Source organism: Pipra filicauda, unplaced genomic scaffold, assembly GCF_003945595.2.
Source record: "Pipra filicauda isolate LSUMZ 115617 unplaced genomic scaffold, ASM394559v2 scaffold114_size2234877_pilon, whole genome shotgun sequence".
NCBI lineage: Eukaryota > Metazoa > Chordata > Aves > Passeriformes > Pipridae > Pipra > Pipra filicauda.
Genome location: NW_024103596.1, coordinates 955,621 through 980,118, shown reverse-complemented (window position 1 = coordinate 980,118; position 24,498 = coordinate 955,621). Strand labels below are relative to the sequence as shown.

At 45.4% G+C, this 24,498-nt stretch overlaps 1 protein-coding gene across 2 annotated transcripts; it reads right to left on the bottom strand.

Annotated features, from left to right (window-relative positions):
• Nucleotides 1-30: 30 nt before the first annotated feature.
• On the bottom strand, nucleotides 31-22,142 carry FAM20B (FAM20B glycosaminoglycan xylosylkinase). 2 transcript variants are annotated; one of them, XM_039384077.1, is made up of 8 exons: nucleotides 22,084-22,142; nucleotides 18,372-18,903; nucleotides 15,165-15,251; nucleotides 13,737-13,846; nucleotides 11,391-11,562; nucleotides 8,792-8,983; nucleotides 7,371-7,430; nucleotides 31-157 (listed from the first exon to the last, which is right to left on the bottom strand). In XM_039384077.1, the coding sequence occupies exons 2-8, from the start codon at nucleotides 18,746-18,748 to the stop codon at nucleotides 133-135; spliced, it is 1,023 nt and encodes a 340-aa protein (XP_039240011.1). In that variant the 5' UTR covers nucleotides 18,749-18,903; nucleotides 22,084-22,142; the 3' UTR covers nucleotides 31-132. The 2 variants fall into 2 exon arrangements, with proteins under 2 accessions (XP_039240011.1, XP_027596471.1); XM_027740670.2 differs by lacking the exon at nucleotides 31-157 and adding an exon at nucleotides 1,736-5,273.
• Between the last annotated feature and the right edge of the window lie 2,356 nt (nucleotides 22,143-24,498).

Below are 24,498 nucleotides of genomic sequence, written 5' to 3'. Positions count from 1 at the left end.
AGGCAGCTGCAGGGACCTGCATGTCCCCAGAGATGATGGAAGGATGAGCTTGTCACTTCATGGTTGGTTATTTGTCAGTCAGTCCTGGTGAGCAGCAACCACCTGGTTAAAACTCCACCCTCTCGAGTCAGCTCAGCTATTACAGCACAGCTGCCATCTACAAAGAAAAACAGCACCACCAAAATGAGGTTATGTCTTGCTTATTCCACCCCCCCAGTGCAGCTCAGGACAGGCAAACACTCAGAGGGAACCTTGCAATCCAGGATTTTGCATACAGGCTGTATCCACTGCCCAGGGAAATGCCATGCACCCATCTTTTCATGCTTCTTCTACTTTCCATAAAGCAATTCCTTCTGCAGATCCATAGCTGCACTCTGACAGAAGGCAGGAGGAGAAGACTCTCTCTCCAGAGCTCAGTATAACAGCTGTGGATTAGATCACTAAATAAAAGGAAGATCTGGAATAAAGGATATGAGGGGAGGCCTTTCCCCTCCTTCATTTTTTTTCCCCATAAAGTCCTATCCCCAGTCTCTTAAAAAGTTTGACTCTACAAAGAAAGAATAGGTCACCAGTCCCACATTTGGGATATATGAACTAAAGACTTCTTTTCATTTCTAATTTTTAGATTCAATAAAAAATTTGTAGGGAAAGAATTTGAGAAGTTCAGGGAAAGTGCTTATTTTCAACCTCCTTTTGTTCTCCATTGGCTCAAAGTTGTTTGTGTTCATTCTTCTGTAAAATTACATTCATTACATAATCAGAAACACTTTGAAACCTCTCAGTTAAAGGAATTCTCACCCTGTTACTAAGGCCAACCACTCTAAAAATACATAACAGCACAACAAAGTGCTTGGAACAACAGCTCTCCGAAGTGGTGATTTTAGCCTTAAAAGCATCTGTAGCTGTTGAAGTGCTCAAACACAAGCAAAAATCCTGTCCCATTCCCAGAGCAAAGCTCAAGAACAGAGATGGAGGATAAGAAAAGTTATTGCCAGCACACAATGCTAGGAAACAAAAAAAACCCAGAACATCCTCCCCCACAAAACCCCCAAAATAAACCCCAAAAACCAGTTCTTGCAGAATTCAACAATGCTGAAGTCCAGAGTTTCAATGGAGAAACTCCAGTTTAAAGAAAAGCAGGTTCCACACAACCACGTTGATGCTACAGGGCAGGTCAAAGACCCCTGACATCCACAACTGCATCACCTCCTGCCTCCCACTCACTAGTGGGGTACTGAGAAAACAAGCTCTGACACACTCTGAGTAAACCTCTGCACTCAGTGGGAGCAGATTTTGGGGGCTGTTTACCTGCTCTGTCTCAATAAAAGCTTAGGAAAACCAACCATGAACACCTGCCAACTCTGCAAGCATCTCTTGCCAACTCCATATCCATCTCTTGCTCCATGTAACGAAGCCAAGCTATGGGGATACAGCCAAGGACTCAACCCAGGTGCTTGGCAGATGCAGGGCCATGGGATGCACTGTCAGAAAACCACTCCAATCTAGGTGTGTTTTTCTTCTGTATCCCTTTGGGACACTCTTCTTCCCTTCCCAATAAGGCTCTTGCAAACAACCTGAATGTTTGACCCCGTTCTCGGATATACACAACTGGAATAAAGGCCATTGACAACCATCAGCGAAGGAATAACTGGGAAACATCAGCAGCAAAACACTTTAAACATTCAGCCCACATGTTGGAACAAGAGAGAGACAGACAGGGGAGGGAGAGAAAGACTTAAACAATCCATCAATGTTGCTTTATTAAAATCTTTATTCACACAATGTTGCTTTATGTGGGATCTGACCCCGGGGGATACAAGTAGAAAGTCATGATAACGTTCTGTTTGCTCATTAGCAACCTCCATTTGTGCAGCAGCTCCCAGGGGCATCCTCTGACAGCTCCAACAGGGGTGTCTGTTTCCAGCATCTTGCTCCAGCTGCCGCAGCAAATAAATTACCTTCTTAATAAATTAGTATTTTTCAGTTGAAGTTTGTTTGGCAAGACACACTCCAGTTCGTCAGCTGCTGGAAGAGGAGCCGGCTCGAGTGTCTCCTCCACCCCAGGGCTGACTCAGGGGGGAGGAGGTGAATAGCAGATGGCTGATGGTGCTCTCTCTTTAATTAGTTCTTGATTTCTGTGCTTCAGGCGCTCTGGTATCACCAATCTCCACAACACAACCACTGTGTAACATCTGGGGCCAGCGGATGACAGCGCGCACAGCGAACAAGGATCAGAAGGTGTCATGAAAACCTCACTGACAGAGCACAGCACCTGCCTCACAAACCATGTTATTTTTCAGAGATTCAAGCAGACCCTGTTGGCACGTGGATGCTGCTCCTCATTTCCCTTCCAATGGTTACAATCTAAAATTTCTCAGGGTTCTGTATTCAAGCAAAACAACGACAGCTGCCAAAAGGGCAGAAATTATCGCAAGGCCAAAATCACATCTCCCTGATTTTGGCTAAGGGAGGAATTTATTCTTCTTTCCTGCTGCAGAACACCAACCTCCAGGAGTGTTTACAGCAACCAGAAGCATCAGTATCACAAAGAAAAAAGCAAACCCAAAAAACCCATTTCTTGCTTCCTCCTACTGACGATGCCGGACTTCACACCCTTTGTTCACAAGTAAACCAAAATAAACCAATACCCTGCTTTAAATCTTTGACATTCATACTGGGGAAAAACTTATCCCCATGTTCCATCTGACAGCAAAAGTTTCAGCTTAGAGCAACACGTAAATTCTCAACCAATTTAATCTCAAAGACAGAAAGACCTTTTCTTGAATCCATTATTATATCAAGAGCGATCACACAGAAATCAAAACATCAAATTTTGGTAGATCCTTCCCAAAATACTAAGAGCTCATGATTAAGCTCAGAGAGAAGAACAAGCTTTTAGAAATGCTACAAGCCACCACCATGTGCTTCACCATCTCCCCTTTGGGTAAATCATCTGAAATTTCCTGGGGAACAGCTGATGCCAGCACTCGCTCCTGCCCCATGGGCACCTCTAAGGCACCACCCACAGCCTCTACAGCGTGTTCTGTTGTCAAGTACAATGATAAAGAGGCACAAGCTTCTCACCAGTGTCCTCAGAGCTGGCTGTGCATTACCATCCTGACTAGTAACTCCAATAAATAACTCCAGATCCAAATATCTCCATCCCATCACCTCATCCCTCTGGGGCAGGTCTGTGATGTGTCCAAGTCCAGAAGAGAGACAGAAGAACATAAAGTTCAGTCTCAGGTAAACAGTTACGTTCTGCTTTCAAGATACTCTTCTCATGAAGGAAGAAAAAGACTAACAACATAAACTTGCGTTTTTCAGATAAACTCTCTCCCTGACATTCTTGGATCAGGTGTGGCCTGGGTGCAAGAACAGGAAACAGCTCTCTCCTTGCCCACCACACTGCAGAGCTAAAGAGATCCTGACAGACAAATCAAGGCAAAGGGCTTTAACTGACATTTTGCTGCCCTTGCTCACAAATCCAGTAATCCATAATCACTTTGGGAAGGGAGTTCTCTCCTTACATTAAGGACCATTCTGGCTGAACTGAGCACCGACGCAAAGCTGTTCAATTTGGAAACAGCGACAAAGCTGCTTTCCTTCTGGAGACACAGATTCTTATCCCAAGGTGACAGGTTTTACGGCCACAAGCTCATGGGCAGCACAGGCTGAAGTGCTGAAGGATGACAGGACTGGCACAAGACGAGTGCTGCAAGCCTGCCCTGGAAAGCCAACCTGCACCAACTCTTCCCTACCTACAGCAAAACCATCAGCGAGGACCCCAGGATGACCATCCCAGGCAGAACATCGCAGTGGCAGTTGCTGGGAAGGCAGAAAACTTTCTGGAAGTGCTCACAACTTCTGAGCTCAGCCACAGCCAGACCAGGTGAACGGTGGGACTGACCAGCTGGTGTTGCACAGAGCAGCAGCGCTGAGCTGTGGTCACACGGAGCAGCAGGAAGCTCTCTCAGATGAGATGGAGAACAACCACCACAGCTCAGGGGTCTCTCCTCTCTTCAGGTTACTTCTGGTAACTCGGGAAGCCCAGCAAACACCTCTCTCCTCAGCCCAACATGCCCAGAGGCCCCACATACCACAGGGCTCACAGTAAGCAGCATGACCTTGCTATGCAGAACCTGCTTCCAAGGACAGATCCTGTCCTCCTCCTCAGCTACAACAGAATGGAAGTTCAGTTTTTAATACGGACACAGGACTGCAAGGATATTTTCTCCACTCAGACCTTGTCAGATTCCTTAAAAAACAGTGACAGGACACATGGAAACTTATGATAACCCCTTAATTATCAAGTGCTGTATAACCACCCTGTCCTCTCCTAAATCTCCAACCCTGTGGATAAATCTTTGATAGGACTTCAGCCAAAACACTGAAGCATTATCACATATGAGACAAACCCCTTTCCCAGTCTTTTATCGAGGAAAAGCCAAGTGAGCAGCAGAGGTCCCCTCTCCCACCCTCGTGGCATTTGGAAGAACATCCCACCCCCGGGGGGGTGGCACAACTCTTCAGTCTAATAATTATTTTATTCACCCTTTCCTCGTTCTCTAGAGAAGCAGTAAAATGCCCAACCAGCTCACAGCTGATTGTGTACAACCCTGAATCAGACAAACTCGCCAGAGTATCCTGGGGGAAGAGAAGGGGAGAGGACTGTACTGTTCATCTCCATTTGTCCCCTCTGGATTCAGTTCACAAATTAGTGTCTGTATTCCAGGCACTCCCACCAACACCAAGAGCCATTTTTACCCAGTGCAGTGCCCACTGCCGGCAATGGACACGCCACCACGGCCAAGATGCCATTCCAGGTGCTGAGCCATCCAAGGGCCCAGCTCCCACCTCTCACTGCTGCCAGCCCACAGAAAAAGCCACTGTCACCTCCATTCCTCTGGCTCGGGAGCCTTCCTGTTCATGTCAGTCCATCTTGGCCACAGCCCTTCTGAACTGATTGTGCTGTTTTTCTATCGCTTTTTTGTTTGTTTGTTTTTTTAAAAAAAGGAGTTCCATCCGTGTTCCGCTACAATTACAAGTGAGACAGAGTCATCCTGTCTTCCACCAGCACCACATCTGGCCCAAACTGGTCTGTGCACTGCTTCACTGTAGCCAGGATGCTGAGGAGCCGCTGGTCCAGGGCGTCCAGGTGAGGGTCGGAGAGCACAGGGGAGATGGGGTCATGCGACATGGCCGTTTTTAAGGCAGACTTCAGCACCCCATTCTTCAGGTAATTCAGCCTGTTCCAGGTGGAAACCCGGATGCTGCAAAAGGAACAAACACACAAACACATCATACCACTGCCCAGCTGTGGTCCCGTCTGGAATACTGAAGCCAGCCTCCTGAGGTGTAACTGCAGGTTGCGCAGGGTCTGAGCGAAACTTGGAAACGGAAGGTGAAGAAGAATCAATCCCCTGTGACAGTAACTGATGGCACACAGGAGCACTTCCCGCTGCGAGCAAGGACTGTCTTCAGTCCCGAGGCCTCCCAGACACAGTGTGGAAAGGAAAGAAAAGGAAGGAAAATCAACAGTCTGGTTGTTAATTCAAACACAAACTCAGGTCGCCTCAGGAAAAGCATCACTGACCAACAGTTAATCACAAAGGACAAAAGGCTGTTGATTGAACCTCCAAGAAAGTGAACACAGAAGTGATTCTTCCTCTTCACTGGCCACTGAACTTGTTTGTGTTGTTGTCATAACTCATCTTGACTGTTGTGTTCTGTGAGGTCTCTTGGGATTCTCCTCCAAATCCTTATATTTTAGCACCATTGGTCTAAACTCTTGGTTTTGATGGCCTCTAATAAAACCAGCAGTATAAGCGAGTGCTGTACCAAACCTATTGTTAAAGCAATTATGCATATGAATTCTTATATAGCATTTGCCTGGCACCAGAAAGAAAGGGTACCTAAAATCCAGGAAACTGCAAAGTCTCTTACAGAGATAAACTTCTCTTCTGGTTGCATTTGGGAGAATCTAGGTGACAGAGACTGCAAAAGATCCTCAGTAAAGCAGGAAATTAAACATTGGTTTAAAATTAATGGAGGGAAACTACAGAATTTGAAAATCAACTGTTCTCTCTATGGATTTTAAAAGAACCTTGCAGAACACAGGCCAGGTGTACTGCAGAGTGCATGGAATCTTAGTGGAATCTAAGAGGAATGCTTAGTGGAAGCAGGATGAGAGCTCAGGCTTTCTGAAAAGTTCCCAGATTTAACAGGCCTCGAGGAATGTGGAAGATAGAACCTTTCAAGGACAAGCTGAAGGCACTCTCAACTAAATGCTTAATTTGGAAGGCTTAAAGGAGTTAATGTTATCTTCAAGTATCAGAATCAGGAAATGGATACATCAGTATTTTCTGTCCAGGAAATTTTTATAGAATCCTAAAATTGTTTGGGCTGGAGAGGACCTTCAAGATCACCCTGTGCCATGGGCAGGGACACCTTCCACTAGACCAGGCTGCTCCAAGTCCTGTCCAACCTGGCCTTGAACACCTGCAGGGATGGGGCAGTCACAGTTTCTCTGGGCAACCTGAGGCCTCACCACCCTCACAGGGGAAGAATTTCTCCCTAATATACCATCTAACCTGCCCTCTGTCAACGTGAGGACATTCCTCCTTGTCCTATCACAACATACCCTTGTCCCCAGTCCCTCTCCAGAGCTCTCCTAGAGCCTCCTTAGGCACTGGAAGGGGCTCTAAGGTCTCCCTGGAGCCTTCTCTTCTCCAGGCTGAACACCCCCAGCTCTCCCAGCCTGTCCCCAGAGCAGAGGTGCTCCAGAGAAGCAGCAATGGCCTGGTGAGAGAGTGGACACAGAACAGAAATCAAGTCACAGCCTCTAAAAATAAAACAAACAAAACCACAGCTCACAAGGCCAAAGCAGAAACAAAATCCAGCAAAGAAACTACAAACCTGGGTTGAAAGGAGCCCCCTGAGCAGGGCTGCAGTCTTCTTCAGAAATCATTTTTGGAAATGATTAAATTGCCAGACACGTTGAGTCCTTCGCTTCTGCTAGGGAGAACTCAGAGTGGGATGTGAACTTTTATTTGTCAGGAGCTGGATGGGGACAGCTGCAGATGCAAAGTACCTGTCACACTGACTATGGAAAGATCTGAACCAGTGACCTGGAGGTGAGACCCCTTTCTGCAGCCAAACACCCACTGTACTGCCCTCATGAAAATGTATTTCTCAGCTTCTTGGGCAGTGACAATACATCAAACAGACAATATCTCAAAAACAATAAAGCCCTGAGTATCCAAGAAAACATTTTCAGGTTGCCAGAAGGCTTCAAACCTAATTATATTGTAAACCTAAGGACACCAATTGCATAAATAAAGTGAACAGCACCCCAGCATTTCACTTACATGCAGCACTGATAAAGAGGAGCCAAGATGCTTCTTTCATCCAGGGCAGGGTTTCCAAAGCTGAAAGGCAAAATGAAAACCCAAGTGAACCAACTGAACTCCTAATGTTGTTCTCAACATCAAGAGCTCTGTAAAGAATTCCAAGAAATCAATAGTAGGCAATTTCATGCTCCAAGAGATCAAATCATTTAAATTAAAATACAAACAGGCCATGGCCAATCACAGACACAACTCTCAAAAGCATCAGCTGATGTACCAGGTAAACAGAAGGAGCACCAGCATACCCAGTTCTGTATGAGACCAAGGCACCTTAGAAAGGAGTTCCAGAGGAGTCTAGAAATGGAACTCATCTTGTCATGTAGGGGTAAGGAATAATTGGGATTCTGGGCACAGGGAACGGGAGCTTCGCCTCTCTGACACTGCTGGACAGGGAAGGAACCAAAGAGCAGCCACCATCAGAACAACAGTTCCACCAACAAGGTGATCCACTTGAACATTTCATGCCCACACTTTCTGAGGGAGGTCTGCCAGAAGGCTTCCAGAGTATCTCAAGCTTCATATAAACACATGCTCGTTTTATTTTGTATATTTGTATCATTTTCACCCTCCTCAAAATCCTGTTTTCAACACAGAACTTTCCCCTTAATAGAGGTAAGTTGCTCTAGGGTTCTGGCATTATTCTGCCCAAATAATTCTGTTATTAGTAGCTTTAAAACTGGAATAAGCTCCCAGGGAAGTGGTCATGGCATCAAGAAGCATCTGCTCTTAGTCATGGGCTCTTAATTTTAGGTAGTCCTATGAGGAACAAGGAGCTGAGCTCAATTGATCCTTCCAACTTGAGATCGACCATGATTCCATGAAAAAGCTGGCCCTCTATCCCTTAATTCAAAGGACTTGAAAGAACCTCACTCAAGCTTTCAAGAAAATAATTTACTGGGAGCCTGCAAAGCCACACCAGCAGTATTTTCATAGTGTTATAAGAACAAACTATAATGAAGGGACTTGACCTTCAAACACCATATTTACTCCCAATGACTAATCCATTAAACTTCCTTCCTCCTAGAACATTGTCAGTGCATAACAGAAAGACAGTTTTTGCCTGCCATGGGCAGGGACACCTTCCACTAGCCCAGGTTGCTCCAAGCCCCTTCCAACCTGGCCTTGGACACTTGCAGGGATGGGGCAGCCACAGCTTCTCTGGGCAACCTGTGCCAGGGCCTCCCCACCCTCACAGGGAAGAAATTTCTTCCTAATCTCTCATCTACACCTACTCTCTCTCAGTTTGAACCCATTCCCCCTTGTCCAGTCAGCACCACAGCCTTTGAAGGACCCTAATATTTGGTGAGTAATTTCTGATAAGACAGAAAGCTTAGCACAAAAGATATTAATGAAAAAAAAAAACAACATTCCCTGGCCCTCACCTTTTGGCATTGTCCAGCAGGATGAGCATGCTGGCTCCCTCATCATCCTGGAAGCTCTCGTAGTGGTGCCGGTCGGCGTTCCCGATCAGATAGTCGAAGATGGCCGTGTCGATGATGTCCAGGAGCCGAGGGCCCGAGTCGTAGGGGGAGGTTTTCTTCACAGCGTCGCAGTAGCTCTCGTCGTACTCCCACCTGTGGCCAGAGAGAAAGCAAACAGCCCTTCCAGGAGCCATCCCTGCACACCAGTGGGAGTTACAGCTGCCCTTCAGACACTGAGGAGTGCAGGAAGAAAAGCTAAGCACAGCAGCCCATGCTGTATAAAGAAGGAAGAGCTAGACAACAGTGTTTCATTAGCAAATGAGTTAATCCTCATGAGTAAATCCTGCATTCACATCCCAGCGTGTGGAGCAAGCTGTAGTTCCAGTGCAAGGATACACATCATCTTCCTACAGAAAACAAGGCCAGAGTTTGCCTCCTCAGTGCTCACAGCTCAGCAGTGCCCAGGCTGCCTCGTGGCAAGACTGACTTGCCTCCTTCAACTTCCCAGTGAAGGACTTCAGCACTGTGACTGCTTGCAGTGCCTTGACCTGCTTCCATCGGTCTGGCTTTCCAGTGACCCTCTTAATTTTTTCTCTCTAATGCAAATAATCTCATCGTGGTTAGTAAAGAGCCTCTCTGTCCTGAGAAGGGCTTCACCTGTGTTCATTCTCCTTCAGAGTTGTCTCCTTCCTCCCCACTTCCCTTCCAGAGTATCTCACCTTTTTCTCCACTGACAAGATTTCAAGCTTCCCTCTCGTCTCCTCTCCTTCTACAAGTAATGTTGTAACACGGATGTCATGTCTCAGTTCTCCAAAGCTAGGATTTCAAATTTTCTCATTTTCTTCTTTACAGCTTTCAAAGCTATTCAACACCACCACCTAAACAGCCAAATCCCTGGTGTATATCCTTTCCATCTGTCAACCTAAATAACAAGTACATCTATAACATCTTCCATGTAAGGACTGGAACAATCCTTCACAAAACAGTAGTGAAATTGGAAATGCCTTAAACCATCTGTGACTTGGAAACAGAAATGGAGGAAACAAGCTGGAGAGCCTTGCTGACATGCTCACAATTGCAGAGACTCATAAAAGGAGGAAGATCAGAATTCCATTACTAGAACTGTCACATACCCCACCTCATCTTCTAGTGGTCTGGAGCCTGACCTCCCTTATTCCTTCCTCCAGGTATCCAAACTAGAGGGGCCAAAAATGTGTCTTCTCAAAGTTTTTGATGACAGGTCACACATGGTCCTCAAATGCTGTGTCTGGTTCTCTCTTTCTTTTGCATCGAGGTCCAACTCACATTCAACTTGCAGCACAAATCCACAAGGCAACAGTCTCAGACCCTCCTACCTCTTGTGCTGAATAAATTCCTTATGCTGCATCCCTCTCTCCCTCAAGGGTTTCTCTTTCTCTCATTTTACTTTAGAGCAGTACTTAATCTTCTTGCCACAATTTTTCGGATAGACTATTCTCTCTCTCTCCTCATCTTCCACAGAATCTTTCAAGACAGACCTTTCTCTGACACTTATTTCTGATCATTTATATTGTATTAGCACAGGCCTTGGAAGGTCAGGGATTTTATCTATTACACTTCCATTAAACATTACTTATACTAATGTATGAATTATGTTCAAAAGGTCAACTCAGGACAGAGTAGAAGCAGTTAGAGCAGGAAAAAATTCTTAACGCTTTTATTTTTCCATAATTACCAGGCACAGAAAAAGGAGAGCATGACACCTAGAACATTTCATTTTCCTGATGTTCTCAAAGGGAAATGTGCAGCATGACAAGGTGCAAACACCAGAACTTTGTAACCCCATCTGAACGAGAAAAGAGCGAGTTTCAACACAGCAAATATCAAATCAGCACAGGAATCACGGTAAAACCCTGTGTAAGGAGGCAGCTTATGATGAAAAATAGCCTCTCAATAGAGAAACACCTCCAAGAATCCAGCCCATTCATTACTGCAATATACCATGTACTGAACACAGCTAATTTTGACCTGCTGGAAAGGAGAAAACATCTGTTGCTTAAAAATCAATCCACACATTTAATACTTTAAAACGATTCAGTGAAGCCTTTGGATGAAATTCTTTGTGAGAACAATCACATCATTGGAAATCGATGGATACTTTAGATCAAGGACTAAAAAACTCTTTCTAATCACTTGTTAATGACAAAGATTTGGAAAAATTTACTAAGCAAAAAACCACTTGCTCTGGTCATGGCAAAAGCATCCCCAAGCCACGTATTCAGACGTGTCACATCTATTGTACAAGATGGATAGAGCTCACATTTGTCCTTCTTTAAGGATTCTTTAGATGCTGAGCCTGGTCACCAAATATTAATGGTCTTCAAAGCAAGGAGCTTTCCAGTGCCTACCTACTTAAGCTAAACCAGCTCCACAACTCTCAGAAGAAACTACAAGGACCATGACAGCAGGTGCTACCACATTTCAGAGGGCCAGTGTCAACAGAAGGTCCAGTGGCACAAGAGAAGGGTCCTGGTTAGCCCACAGCCAAGATTTTCAGAGTGCCCCTCCCACGTTCTCCTACCTGGCAAGTTTGCCCTCCCGGTAGGTCCTGCCCCAGGGGTGCCGGTGTTTCTGGAGAGGCCACACGTCCGGCAGCCACAGGGTCACCGACCCCTCCATGATGTCCCCGTCTGCACACGCTGGCTCTGTCTCCCGACAGTAGTAGCACTTCCCATAGAAGCAGGTGTTATTGCCTTAAAGCCAAAAATAAACAGGCATCAAAACAGCAGAACTTAATCCGAGGAATCCAAATGAAATTCAGGAGCATGTTGTTGCAGCAGAGCCTTCCCTGCAGCAGGATTTCACTGCACTTGACCACGTGCTTCCTGCCTCAGAGAGGGAGAGGTTCCAAAGAGATTACACAGATATCCATTCATTGCAAGCAATTAAGGACTAATATTCAAAGGAGAGAGTAATTATATTTTCTAATGACTATCACGTCGAGAGTTAATACACTGCACCACCAACAAGATTTTGTGATCCCTTCCTAGTCCCTGGGACCTTGACTTGGCAACCTTGACGCTGCTTGTTTTTCACATTTTTCACATACTTCATGTGTCAGATTTGCCACCTTTCTGAAAAAGTTGATCTAAAAGAGGCAAGTTAAAAAGAACATGGCAGAACTGAAATGGATTTGGAGCCCTAAGACCTGCCACACGTCTCAGCTACTTGAGCAGGGGAGACAGAAACCAGCTGTCATTCTTACATGATGCAGGAATGCAGATCTGTCAAAGCTTCATCAGTGTCTTCTGACAGGAGAGGAGCAACAAAACCCTGCAGCCTTTAGTCTGCTAATGCTGATGTATCCTGTAATCCACACAACCTGGATTGATAGTTTTAGTTTAACCTTTTCTGTTTCCCCCTTCTAACCTGCCTTTGCTTGACTCTTGCCAAGTTAAATCCAGTTCCATGTTCACAGATGTTCCTCCAAAATATGTCTCAACCATGTCTCCCCTTTGTTGTGATTCCACTTGTTCTCTGTCCTTGTTTCCTTTGGCTCTACATCCAATATCCTTCCCAAACCAGGCTCAGCTCACCCAAAGATGTGTTTTTCACCTTCCACCCTTACACAGCCCCACCCCTCAGCCAGCACTCCAGTGGAGCCCTCCATCCAGACCTGGCTCTTGTGCTCCTAATACCCCATCAGACAACTTGAGGATGTTAGAAATTATTATTAACTACAAAGAGCTTGCAGACCAGATCTCTTATCTGTATGGAAAGCCCTGCAAGTCTCACTTTCCATCCAGGGCCTGCAGCAGGTCCAGCAAGAGACAGAATTCTTTGAGATTGTAGCTGCAACTCCAGCAAACCTGCACTGAATAGGCATGAATTATCTTTTCTTCAAAACCTCAGAAACTTGATCAAATTTGGGCTGACAAGAGATCACAACCTTTTCCCCAAATCCACCCATTTACTTGGGTCCTGCACTGCACAACAGCGAATCCAAGAAAACTAAGGAAAGGCAATGAAAATTTCTGGAGCCAACTTTTCAAGTCAGCATTTCTGCTAGAAAACAGCTTAGTTATCTTGGCTGAAATTCAAAAAAGTATAGTCTGCCTGAGGCAGGCACCCCATCTGAATGCAAGGAGAGTTTGGGAAGGCTGAGCTCCTCTCATCTCTGAGTTACACCTTGTAACTGGCAGTGTGAGACTGCCAGCAGTGCTTGTAATAGGAATGTACACAGGCACATATTTACCAGCTCTAATGAACAATCATCTCTAGAGCCTTCTGATTAGAAAACAAAACAAACGAAAAAAGAGTAGTAATTGGATATTTTATGAAAGCCTGAAGGAGTTAAGGCTGCAGCATAAGTAATTTCTTGGTGCTTAATGACCACCTGGTAGGAGTTCACATTAGTAATTCCCATTACGTGCCCTCACAGCATTACTGCTGTAAATAACACAGGGAAGTTCTGACACATTTGGTTCTAAATGCTCCACAGGCTCTGATGGCACAAACAGCATCTAACACCAGCTGAAGTGTCAGCTCTACAAATTATCCCAAATCACCACCCTGTTCACGTTAAATACAATTCTATTTTTTTCCATGTAGGTCTAATCACAGATTTTTCTAACCACCTCTGACAGCAGAGAGAAAATTCTTACTCAAAAAAACCAAAACTTCCCATCTGTAACAGCAGCATGAGGGAACACAGAGCAGATACAGAGGGAAAACTACTTGGAGGAAACCAAGTCCTCCTCCCCCTCCAAACAGGGTTATACAAGCTCTCCCTTGGCAAAGACAGAGACTTCCCAGCTTCCTGCACCAGAGTTAACTGTTCCGTAGCTGTGTCAGGCTCCCACGGCTCTTTTTCCCCATTAAACCCGTTTTTCTTTACTGGGCTGCACAATCCATGGAATCCACTCACCCACGGTCATGAAGGTGCCCAGGAGCTGCTCCGTGGCCACTGGTTTGATCTCTGTGCGGAGGTTCACAAACCTGCCAACCACCAGCGGGGCCCGGCGGAAACCCAGGATTCTGAGTCGGGAGGAAGAAATACAACAAGAGAATTTGCAACACAGGCAGCAGTTCAAAATCGAAACAAAACAAACCCATAGTGTCTGTCAGAGATGACTGAGACCGAAGAATAAAGCTGGAGCCCTGTAGAAGCCTCTTTTCTTCTCCAAGCAAAGTAAGGGAACTCACTTTTCTTAAGTGCCCGGATGTTAAACTTGCTTCACGAGCCATCAGTGACACTCTTTTATTAAAGCCTTTCCAGCACAGCACCACAGGATGCACCATGCTCAGAACTCAGACCTCACCCCAGAAATACCCACCATGTGTCTCGTGTACAGGCTGAAGCAATAAAACCATGTGGCCCGTGGGCTGGTCACCTGCAAGGATCATTTATAATTTGTGGGAACCACTATCTATTGAAGTGTTGTGTTCAAGCCCAATTCAACTACACTTGAAAGCAACCAATCAAGGAGTTGTTTTCTTTGGCATGAGGAGGGAGAAGGGAAGAGACAATGGCAGAAGAAAAGCGAATGCCTGAAAAGTGCCTGGAAAAACAGAGGTGGGAAGAACAATCACAAAACTTGTAGTTACAAGATCCAGGTTTCACTCCTATGTGTGACCACAAATGACTTGGGTATTTGTAATGGAATTTTAAAAGTGCTTAAAGGACTACACAGATCAGTACAGATTTCAAGTCTCTTCACCTCCAAAGAGCCAACACAGTCTTCCTGTAACAAGGAGACCAAGACTGTGCTCATTTATTCCAGATGAAACCGCATCTCTAACAGCATTTCAACTATCAGCATTCAGGGTTTGGCATTTTCTGTCCCATTCTTTGTATATCCTGTACTTTGTTTTTCTCCTGTAATTGCACCTCCAGTTCAGGACCACAAAACCACCTGGGTATAAAATTTATATATAAAATTATATATATAAAATTTATATATGAATAGCTGCTTTTTCCTCTAGGATGCACTGATTAATATTTAATCTAAACAATAGGCTTCACTTTTTAGTGTACTGGACGTGAACTTAGCACGTACATTTGGTATTCCAGACTCTTCCACAGCATTTGGTTAAGCTCTTTCTTCCCATAATATTAACTGTAATGGTTTTAGTGCTCATTCTCCTTTCCAGATTTTTCACAAAAGCCTAAAATGTTAGAATCTTGCACAGACCTTTGAAATGAAGTGTCACCAAACAGATGATTTTTATTTTTGCCTTCAATGTGCTATGTTGGCACGTTAGAAACAGCTCATATCTGAGGTGTATTCTTCAAGGAACTCTGATGAAGCATTTTCCAAAGATAATAAAGCCAGGTAAGCCAATAATTCCATACCTATCCAAGTGAAAGGCTGCCACTTCTGCGTTGTGCCTGTCGTAGCCAGCGTAGGGCTCTCCTTCCACTACATAATCCCTGGCATATCTGTAATTGAAACAAGTCAAATAAAGTGATTCTGTGCAGAACTTCCATCAATTTTGCTGTTCAGAGTAACAATTAATTAACAGTGCTACGTTATAGAGTCTCTGGGTCCCTTTCCAAATGACTGCTAATGGGAGGGGGGAAAACCATCCATGAGATTCAAGTGTTCAGACTTTTGAAGTGGTAAACAAGGAGGAAAGGCAGTGATGTACAGTGATCTCCAAAGCTTGGGAAGCAGTGCCTATTCCAACTAATGAATTTTAATCCAACCATATGCCAAGTCACATCTAAGAACAAAGAGCACAGACCCAGCTACAGAACAGGGGACTATTTATACTGGAAATCAGCAATTCCACAGATGATTTTGGGGTTAGAATGGATTGTACATTAACATGAAAATACAATCTGATATTGTGGAAGAGACGGCAAATGGAATCTTACAGTAGACAGAAAATCAGCAAGAGTGAACCTGAGGACAATACTGGATATAAACAGAGCCTTTATTCTGGTGGAGGAAAGACATCATGAACAGCAAGAAACAGAAATCAGGCACCCATCACAACAACGGTGTGTTTTGGTGAAGTGGCAGGTTTTTTGCTCCCTTTTTTATCTTTTAATAGATGTTACTTAGTCAAGGCAAACACCAATTTCTGAGTTTCCTCACATCTGAATCAGTCCTAGGTACTGTTTTAGCACCGTGCTTCAGGTGAGTGAGAAATACCACAATCAATACTGAGCAAATGGGTCAAATGCAACACATTTTCCAATAAGACAAGGCCTATTTTCTCATTTCCGTCTACGTATCAAATCGTGTAAAATGGATTATTTCCAACAGACTTTGGGATTAAGCAGTAGCAAAAACAGTGCAGGAGAAGCCACTGAGCTCTACCTGGATGTTTTAGCCCTGCTCAGGGAAGGTGTGGGTGAGACAACGGTTCATTTCCTCAGTCTGAGCAAATGCTTCAGCTTGTCTGCAAAGCAGCTCAAAAGAGAATTCACCAGGGCAGGACGGCAGGGAGTTGTGGGAGGAGGATCTGACAGATTCCTGCCAAACTGGAGCTTACACCAAACGAGCAACTTATTTCACATATACCACCAGATGTGATGGTAGCAACTCTTAATCATTAATAAGTCAGGCTTTGAAATGTGACAGTTAACCCTCAGAACACGTCCTCAAAGGCAGGTCTCTGGTATGTACCTACAGCAGGCTCTTGGAAACATGGTTACTTCTTGAAAGCTGAAGAGCTAAAATTTATTGGTAAAACCCAACCAAAGGCCTTGTTTCCATGCACAGTAGGCAACTGGTTCTTTCTAGGGCAAAAGCAACAAGGAAATTCCATCGTCCCCAACCAGTAAGTTTCCCAGGAACTGTTGAACTGTTTTTAGCAGTAATTTTGACAGTGCTTTCATGTTCAAAGCCAGTTAAATAGACTCTCTTGCAGTGGCACAAAAGGACTCTGCCCACAAGCCTGGCTGTTCAGCAGTCACAAACAGAACATCAGTCTGCCTGTATGGTCAGGGCCATACTGCCCAGGGTTCCTATAAACATTCCCAGCTGCACGATGGAGCACAGTCACTGTGCCCACCTGCACAGACATGGCATTATGGGAATGTACTGCTCAGTGAAACACGTTACAGCTCTCACCCACACAGACAGCACTATGGAAATGCTGTGTCTTGTTGGTGCCTTTATGGGACACGCTGTCTGTCACACCACCAAGACTTCAGTGTGAAAGGCTCACGCTGCTGGAACACAGCCTGGGCCCACGGGGAAGCTCCAGCCAGAGCAGGAACTGGCTATCCAGAAACAGGACTGGGAACTCAAGCGCAGGGCAGATTTGTGTTCTCATTCTCTAGTCACAGTTTGGGTTGGAGAGGACCTTCAAGGTCATCTCATTCCAACCCCTGCCATGGGCAGGGACAACTTCCACTAGACCAGGTTGCTCCAAGTCCTGTCCAACCTGGCCTTGCACACTTGCAGGGATGGGGCAGTCACAGCTTCTCTGGGCAACCTGTGCCAGGGCCTCACCACCCTCAAGGGGAAGAATTTCTTCCAAATATTCCATCTAAACCTGCCCTCTGTCAGTGTGAAGCCATTCCCCCTTGTCCTATCATTCCATACCCTTGTCCCAAGTCCCTCCCCAGAGCTCTCCTAGAGCCTCCTTAGGCACTGGAAGGGGCTCTAAGGTCTCCCTGGAGCCTTCTCTTCTCCAGGCTGAACACCCCCAGCTCTCCCAGCCTGTCTCCAAAGCAGAGGTGCTCCAGCCCTTGGAGCACCTCCATGGCCTCCTCTGGACTCCTTCATTAACAGGACAGAAAACCTTAATGCTTGCTCAACCCAAAATCCTTTGGGCAGAGATGTCCTCACTCTGTGGTGACAACACTTCCCACTTGCAGTGCACTCCCCTAAAACACACCTCCCTTACTTTTTAACATCTTTCTTTCTTGTCCTTTTCCCCGAAGCCAAACAGTTCAAAAAGCTTTACAGCCAAGCACAAGACTCTTTGTGACTGTTCAATCATGTCAGATTTCCCTGTGGATCACTGTAAACAAAGGCCATACCAAGAAAATCTCACTACCCACACATTGCTCCTCCAATACCCAGCACTGGCAGACAGGAAACTCTGATCTACCCAAGCCATTTTTACAGCCTTCATGCAGCGACACCAGACACCCAGATCTAGTTTTAAGACCACTGTCAACTTGAATTCCTTCCCTGTTCTTGAACTGCACTCTCTCCTGGCAGTCTGACATGACCCTTACTCAGAGTAGGCAAGGCTTGTCTCCACATTGCCACAACCTGCACTTCCAGAGTCAGAAAGACTCAGAAACATCATGTGTAACCAACATTCCCCCAGGACTGAACACAGTGATTATTCTTTTAACCTAAAGACAGGTAGTTTTGAGCATCAAAACTGTGCAGCCTGAGAGACAGCTGGCACAGCAACCTACTGTTACCAGAGCACCAGCAAGGCTCCCTCCTGTCTGTCTCTCAAATAACAGGATGGCCTTTCCATTTACGGGAAAATTTGTAACTTAAACATTAATGTGACAACGTGGAGGAAAGAAAACATAGGTATAAACAAAGCAGCTATTACTGCAGTCACTGAAGGCAATATTCACCTCTTGGGTTTGAAGACAACCTTCTGCCCTCCTTCAAGTATTAGCAAAGCTTTCAGCTGCGTCCCTTTGTATCCCACATCGGCTTTGATGATTCTCTTTGTGGTCATGGCGTGCATGACAGCCCCCAGCTCGGGGGTCTCCTCGGGATACACCTCCCGGGGCACCACCCACTGGGCCGCGATCTCCCAGGGGGACTGGAGCGTGTGCTCCAGCCGCGGGTCCAGCTCCACGTGCAGCCCGGCCATCATGCGGTGGAAGGCGCGCTGGTCCTCCCGGTTGGCAGCCGAGGTGTCCAGGTTGTCGATGAGGAAAACCTTGGTGAAGATGAAGATGACGAGGAGGATGGCCAACAGCACAACCCGCTGCTTCAGCTTCATGGTGCCCTTCCACCCTTCTCCCCTGACCCTTTCCTTCCGAGCGTTCCAGGAAGTCTGTTGGAGATCAGGGTGAGGAAGGGGATGTTAGTTAATGGATTTCATTCCTAACTTGCTTTGTCAAAGAGGTCTCGCCACCGAAGCATCTCCTGGTGCCCCTGAAAATAAGCAGAAAACAAAGTTACAATCCTGCACATTCCACCAAACTCAGAACTAAGTTTATGCTCGGAACATAAGCCTGCATTTATGGACACTTGTATCCTAAAGCCCAAACATTTCTAATAAAACACATGAGTTTGCTGCATTCCTGCAGCCTTTCCATGATCTGCATGGAAGGGGAAATTGCTGGATGGCATCTCTGAGCAGCTGAAATCGTGGTAGCTGCAGGTAGTTTCTAATTTCACACACACTCTTCCACTAGTATGAGATCCCATGATCACAGGTCACCTAAAGACCTGTCCCTCCAGAAAAGCTCTCAGGTAGATTTTAAGACAGCTGACAGCCAATGAGAAAAGCTGCACAGCCTACTTTCCTGAAGGTACATAAGGGTAGAAGAGACTTATTGGTTTACTGCCTTTCATTTGCTGTCACTGTAATTTACTCAGGTTTTTTTCCGTTCTTAAAAAAGAAAAAAAGGAGTGGGGCAGGGGATGACATCTTCACTTCCTTGTGGTTGACTGAAGTACCTTGTGCAGTCAACTGTAAAACCCATAACCACAGAAAATATACAAAGTGTCTGCAATCTCAACCCTAAATTAACAAGAAAAAAGTCCCACACCACTAATAATGCCTCAGCATTAGTTCTCAGCAACCTCACCTGCAACAGTTAAAGCTCCATCTGTGTTTCTATATTTACAGTGGGCTGCATGACATGCCTGCCCCCTCAACGAGGCCTTGGCCAAGGCAAAGTTAGCAAATAAGGATCACAGAAGGCACCACCAACTGTGTTTCAATGAGAAGACAGAAGTTACTTTTCTAATATTGGCTGAACGTAGTCAAAACCCAAATGGAAAGGGACACTCAGGCACATCTCTGAGGAGCACTGGGAGCCAGCAGGGATTTCTCTTTGCACAAGCCATGCTAATCATGCAAACCCTGCACGGCACCCTGAGCTGGGAAGGGCTGATACAGAAAAGCCTTCTCATGAGATTTAACAATAAGAGCATAAACCAGCCATTATTAATCATGTCACTGGAAAAACGACCTGCACAGGCTGAAGTTCATTTACCAGCAGCAATCACAGGACAGCCAGGCTATGCCTGACGAGGCACACACAGGTCACAGCCATCAGTGCAGAATCAGGCTTGGCACAGGCTGAGTGTTTGTATAAAAGGATGTGCCAACCCACAGATGACTCCACAGCACCTTAAGCAAATTTACATTCCAGGTCATAGCAGACCCAGCCAGCCCCGTGGCTCTCCCACCTCCCTGTGCACCCGTGTCACCTTTCACAGACCCAGCTGCAGAGCATGTGCTATGGCCTGGGCCAGCCCAACAAAGAGTAACCAGTTCACCACCCAGACTGTTTTGCCATCATCATCCTGCCTCAGGTGACAGCTCAGTTCAATTTGGTCCTTTCTAACTTACACATTTTGCCTCTTAAATACTTCCTATAGAACCTCTCTGCTGGAGCAGGAGAGAAAGTAAAAGTCTCCTAATCACAGAATCTGCCGAGTTGGAAGGGACCCATCAGGATTATCAAGTCCAATCCTGATCCTGAGCAGGACACCCCAATAATTAGTTAAAACTGACAGGTGAACAAGTGGTTTAATGTTGACAGCAACCACTCACACCAACATAGAGACTCAAGGAAGGGCAGAGTGTGGGGAGGAAGAAGCCTAAGGGATGTTTCAAACTGGGGCTGTGGGCCCCTGTTAACTGTGTAATACTGATTTTAATCTATTGGAAAATCAGTGCTTGTGCTCATAGTGAAAGGCAACAAATGACGTGTTTATATGGAAATTAAAACATTATCTACTTCTGTTTTGGCTGTACTTTTCCAAACAGCTCAGCAACCTGAACATTACCACTGCAAGCACGAGAATGAGAAGCACAGACAAGAAAGATGAACCTGACCCAAAAGCCCTCATTCCTGCAGATACAGACTCAGCCAGCAGGAGATCCCTAAACAACAATATTATTCTTAAATTTAAGCAGGAAAGCAAAGCAGATCCGGCTGTAACTGTTCCCTCTCATTGTAACCACATAATTCACTTCTTTAAAACCAGTAGTTCTGAATCATTTTGAACACTGCTGTTATCAAGATCTGCTTCCATTCATCTTTAAAACCCGTTAGAGCTTGTAAGGAGCTAGGCAGAAGAACACAGTTCATTTCAGAACAGTTATGAGAGATGTGTATATGTACACATACATTTTAAGACAGCCTTGCAGCCCAGTGCTGGCCAAAGCACAGGGCAGCAATGTTCCACACCTTTGGAGCTCAAGCTGGGCACTCACTTTCCTAGACTGATTTTCCAGAATGCTGAGTTTCTCTAGGGATATTATTCTTGAGAGGGGTGGTGGTGGAGGGGAATATAACTACAGTCACTTAAATTAAAGGTCACTTACTTAGTTTATCTTTCGTGACAGCTTTGAAACTGATTTTGGCTGAAAACCTCCAGCGAGGTAAACAGCATTTACAAAACAAAAATAAATTAAATATTTAACTATTTGCTGGCGAGTTGGCTCTGACTTTGTGCTGCCATCTGAGGACATGAGTCATCGGCTGCTTTCCTCCAACAAACCCCAAAACACCCCTGAGGTTGCCGTGCAATCCATTTCCCAGGCTACCTGCACAGCCTGCACTTCACTCCTTGGGTGCCAATGTTACACTCACTGCTCTGCAAGCCAGGAATTGAATCCTTTTATGTACTAGTTTATCAAGACAGCAAGAACTTGAGCTTTACTGTCTTAAATTGAAGATGCCAAGAGTGACAGTGTTGAGGAGGTGTAAGAAAATATTTATGCAGTTTTGGAAGACGGTATTTTGAAAAGGACAAGTCTTTGGAAAAGACCTGAATTGGAAAAGATTATGAGAGCTCCAGAAGCGTAAAGCTGGTCCTGGAATGAGGACAGAGACAGGAAAGGTGGCCACAGAAACAAATGAAGTAACAACAACCCCCCAAAATTTTAAAAAGGAAAAAAAAGCGTGAGTTGTGAGCAGAACTCTGCGGAATGAAGGGCAAAAGGGTCTTGGACAATGACAAAAGTAAACCCAGGGATGATCTCAGGAGGAGACACAAAAAGGAAACAGTTCCACAAACTGCAGGGGGTGAGAGCATAAGGGAAGGGTCTTCAGGCTTGACAAAAAGGGGTAAAGGGAAGGAGAAGCCACTTACTTCTACATAGGAGTCACGAGAATATGGGATGCACAAGTGACAGTAGATGCTCTTTGAACCTGAAGGCATCAGAGAAAGAAAAAACCCAAACAGTTTTCAGAAGTCAAGTACAATTTAAGTGTCCAACCCGAGCTGACACGATACAATGACAGAAGAATAATCCCTGTGTAGCTCCAGTCCCAGAACACACATTCCCTTCTGCTCTTGGGATCAGCCGCTGATCTCTTACCAAGGTCAGGTAACCCTAAAAGTGGGGTTTTTTTCCTTGATTTTCTGCTTAGCATTATCTCCAGCTACCACTACTACACAGAAGACATAATTCTAAGAGCTTCCTTGCTCTACCACCCAAACTTCATCTCAGGGAGAAGTACAGAAAAAACTCACTTCCCTCTCTACCATTTTACCGTGCTCCTGGATCAACCTGGAAAAGAAAACAGCCAGAAATACACAACCCTACCAGCTTTTTAATGCTGTAGTCAACTGGCAGGCTTGCATAAGAAATGCTTCTTGTTTTTCACCTCTTAGGGCTACTTCCTGATCAGTTTTATCTCTCATTACAACCAGGTCTGTATTCTCAGCAAGTAACGAGTCTTCCAGCTCGGTATCCAAATAACAGCCTCTCTTCAGTATCACGGTGGGGTCACACAAACACCTGAATTAAAGCATGTCTACTGGCACTAAATACCAACATCACACCACTTGACACCCAGTTCAAAAAACAGCACGAAACCTGCCTCTTACAAAAATCACAGCTACTGTAAGCAAGCCCACAAAGTTAGCAGAGAAATCTCAGAAAACATTTTTATTGGAGTCATAAGATCAAAGCCACATATCACAGTTTTATTTTTATATCTTAAAGTCAGAAAGCTGCTATTTCAAAAACTCCATGTACAATTTGCAAGGATTTTGCTATCCTCCAGATGACAAATCAAGTCTGAGGGCAGGCAAACATTCAGTTTGGCAGCACAAGTACACAGAATATTGTAGTTCAAACAGACACTGATCTGAAATAGATATGGTGAAGTACACTCTTAATTCCTGTTTAATGCATGCCTTTTTTCTTATATACACTCTACCTTTTGGGATTGCCCATCAAAAGGCCTTTAAAAGTTCTCCAGTAAATCCTGGAAAGCCCCTTGAAGAAACAGTGCATACAGTAGTGACATTTTCCTCTTCCCAAAATGTACTTCAGTCTCACTAGATCAATCTTCCTTTCTATCCTCCCCTCCCTGGCCAGTTCCCCAGCAGCTCATGCCTCCCCTCTCTGTGCAAGCCTTGTTATTCCTGTTTCCACAGGCAGGCTCCCACGGACCTTTCCCTGGATTTCTCAGACTCATTCTGTCACTTCCACTCTCTGCTGCCTGCCTTGTGTACGACTTTAGTCATCTAGTGCTCAAGGCTTCCCACATATTTACTTGTCTGCTACTTCTCCTCCTCTTTTCCTGTTAAAACCCTCATTTTATCTACAGGCAAAATCTCCATGACAGTCTGTGCTCAACCTTCCCGCACACACAGCTACACCCCCGGTTGGGAGACACAATACAGAGAAATATGAAAGGCCACAAGCATTTTAACCACTGCATTATCTCTGCCTGCAGCTGTAACAATCAGCAACTGCCTGATCCGTTCTCACACAGCTTTGGAGAGAGACGAAATCATTTTGTCCATCCATCTGCCCACCTCGCCCCCTCATATCCCTCAGGAACTCCAGAATCCAGTACCTGCATTTCTGCCAAATTTGTCAAAGGAACACTTCTGTGAGCTTTACAAAAAAACCACAGGCCAGAGAGAGGACAGAAGCCTGGAGAACCCAAGGACAATTGGGTAAATATCCTTAATCTTTCCCAGCTGCTGGTCACTCAGCAAACAGGAACACCTGACTCATCTGGCTGCACAAATAAGGACAGGGCAGACTGGGATATGGGAAGCACCTGGGAGCAGCTCTAGGGAGGCAGAAGCTCCCAGGCCCCAAGGCTGGTGGGAGTCAGGCAAGAGCTGTTAGGGTAGGATGTAGCAAACAACTCCTTGGGGAAACCAGGCTGCATGAATTCTCCACTTTCCATCAAGCACAGTTTCCTATGGAAACAAAGTTTATATAATCACACTTTTCATTTAGATACACTGGTTAATTCCAAGCACATCTGAGAGGACAGTAGATGTTTTGAATACGGGGTTTATGTGTTTATTGGGAGCTGGCAGCTGGGGAAGGCTGCAGGAAAGGCTGTGGCATTGGCTCAACAGTTGCCTGTTCCCCTTGGCCATCTGGGCAACCAGTGTGCACACAGCTGGAATGGGCAGGGAGCTGGGAATGCCGGGCAGGGAGGGAGGGATTGGATGCACTGCAAAGTGGAATGGCACAGGACACAGGCAGGAGGCAAGGGTACTGACAGAGAGGGTGCTGGGACCTGGTCGAGG

What these genes read in the sequence shown, in the direction of transcription:
- FAM20B (XM_027740670.2), bottom strand. Translation starts at nt 18,748, where the DNA reads ATGAAGCTGAAGCAGCGGGTTGTGCTGTTGGCCATCCTCCTCGTCATC. An exon ending in CGGGAGGGCAAACTTGCCAG is followed by an intron (nt 8,984 to 11,390) that starts GTAGGAGAACGT and finishes CTCTGGCCACAG; the next exon opens with GTGGGAGTACGACGAGAGCT. An exon ending in CCTCTTTATCAGTGCTGCAT is followed by an intron (nt 5,274 to 7,370) that starts GTAAGTGAAATG and finishes TTCCTTTTGCAG; the next exon opens with CATCCGGGTTTCCACCTGGA.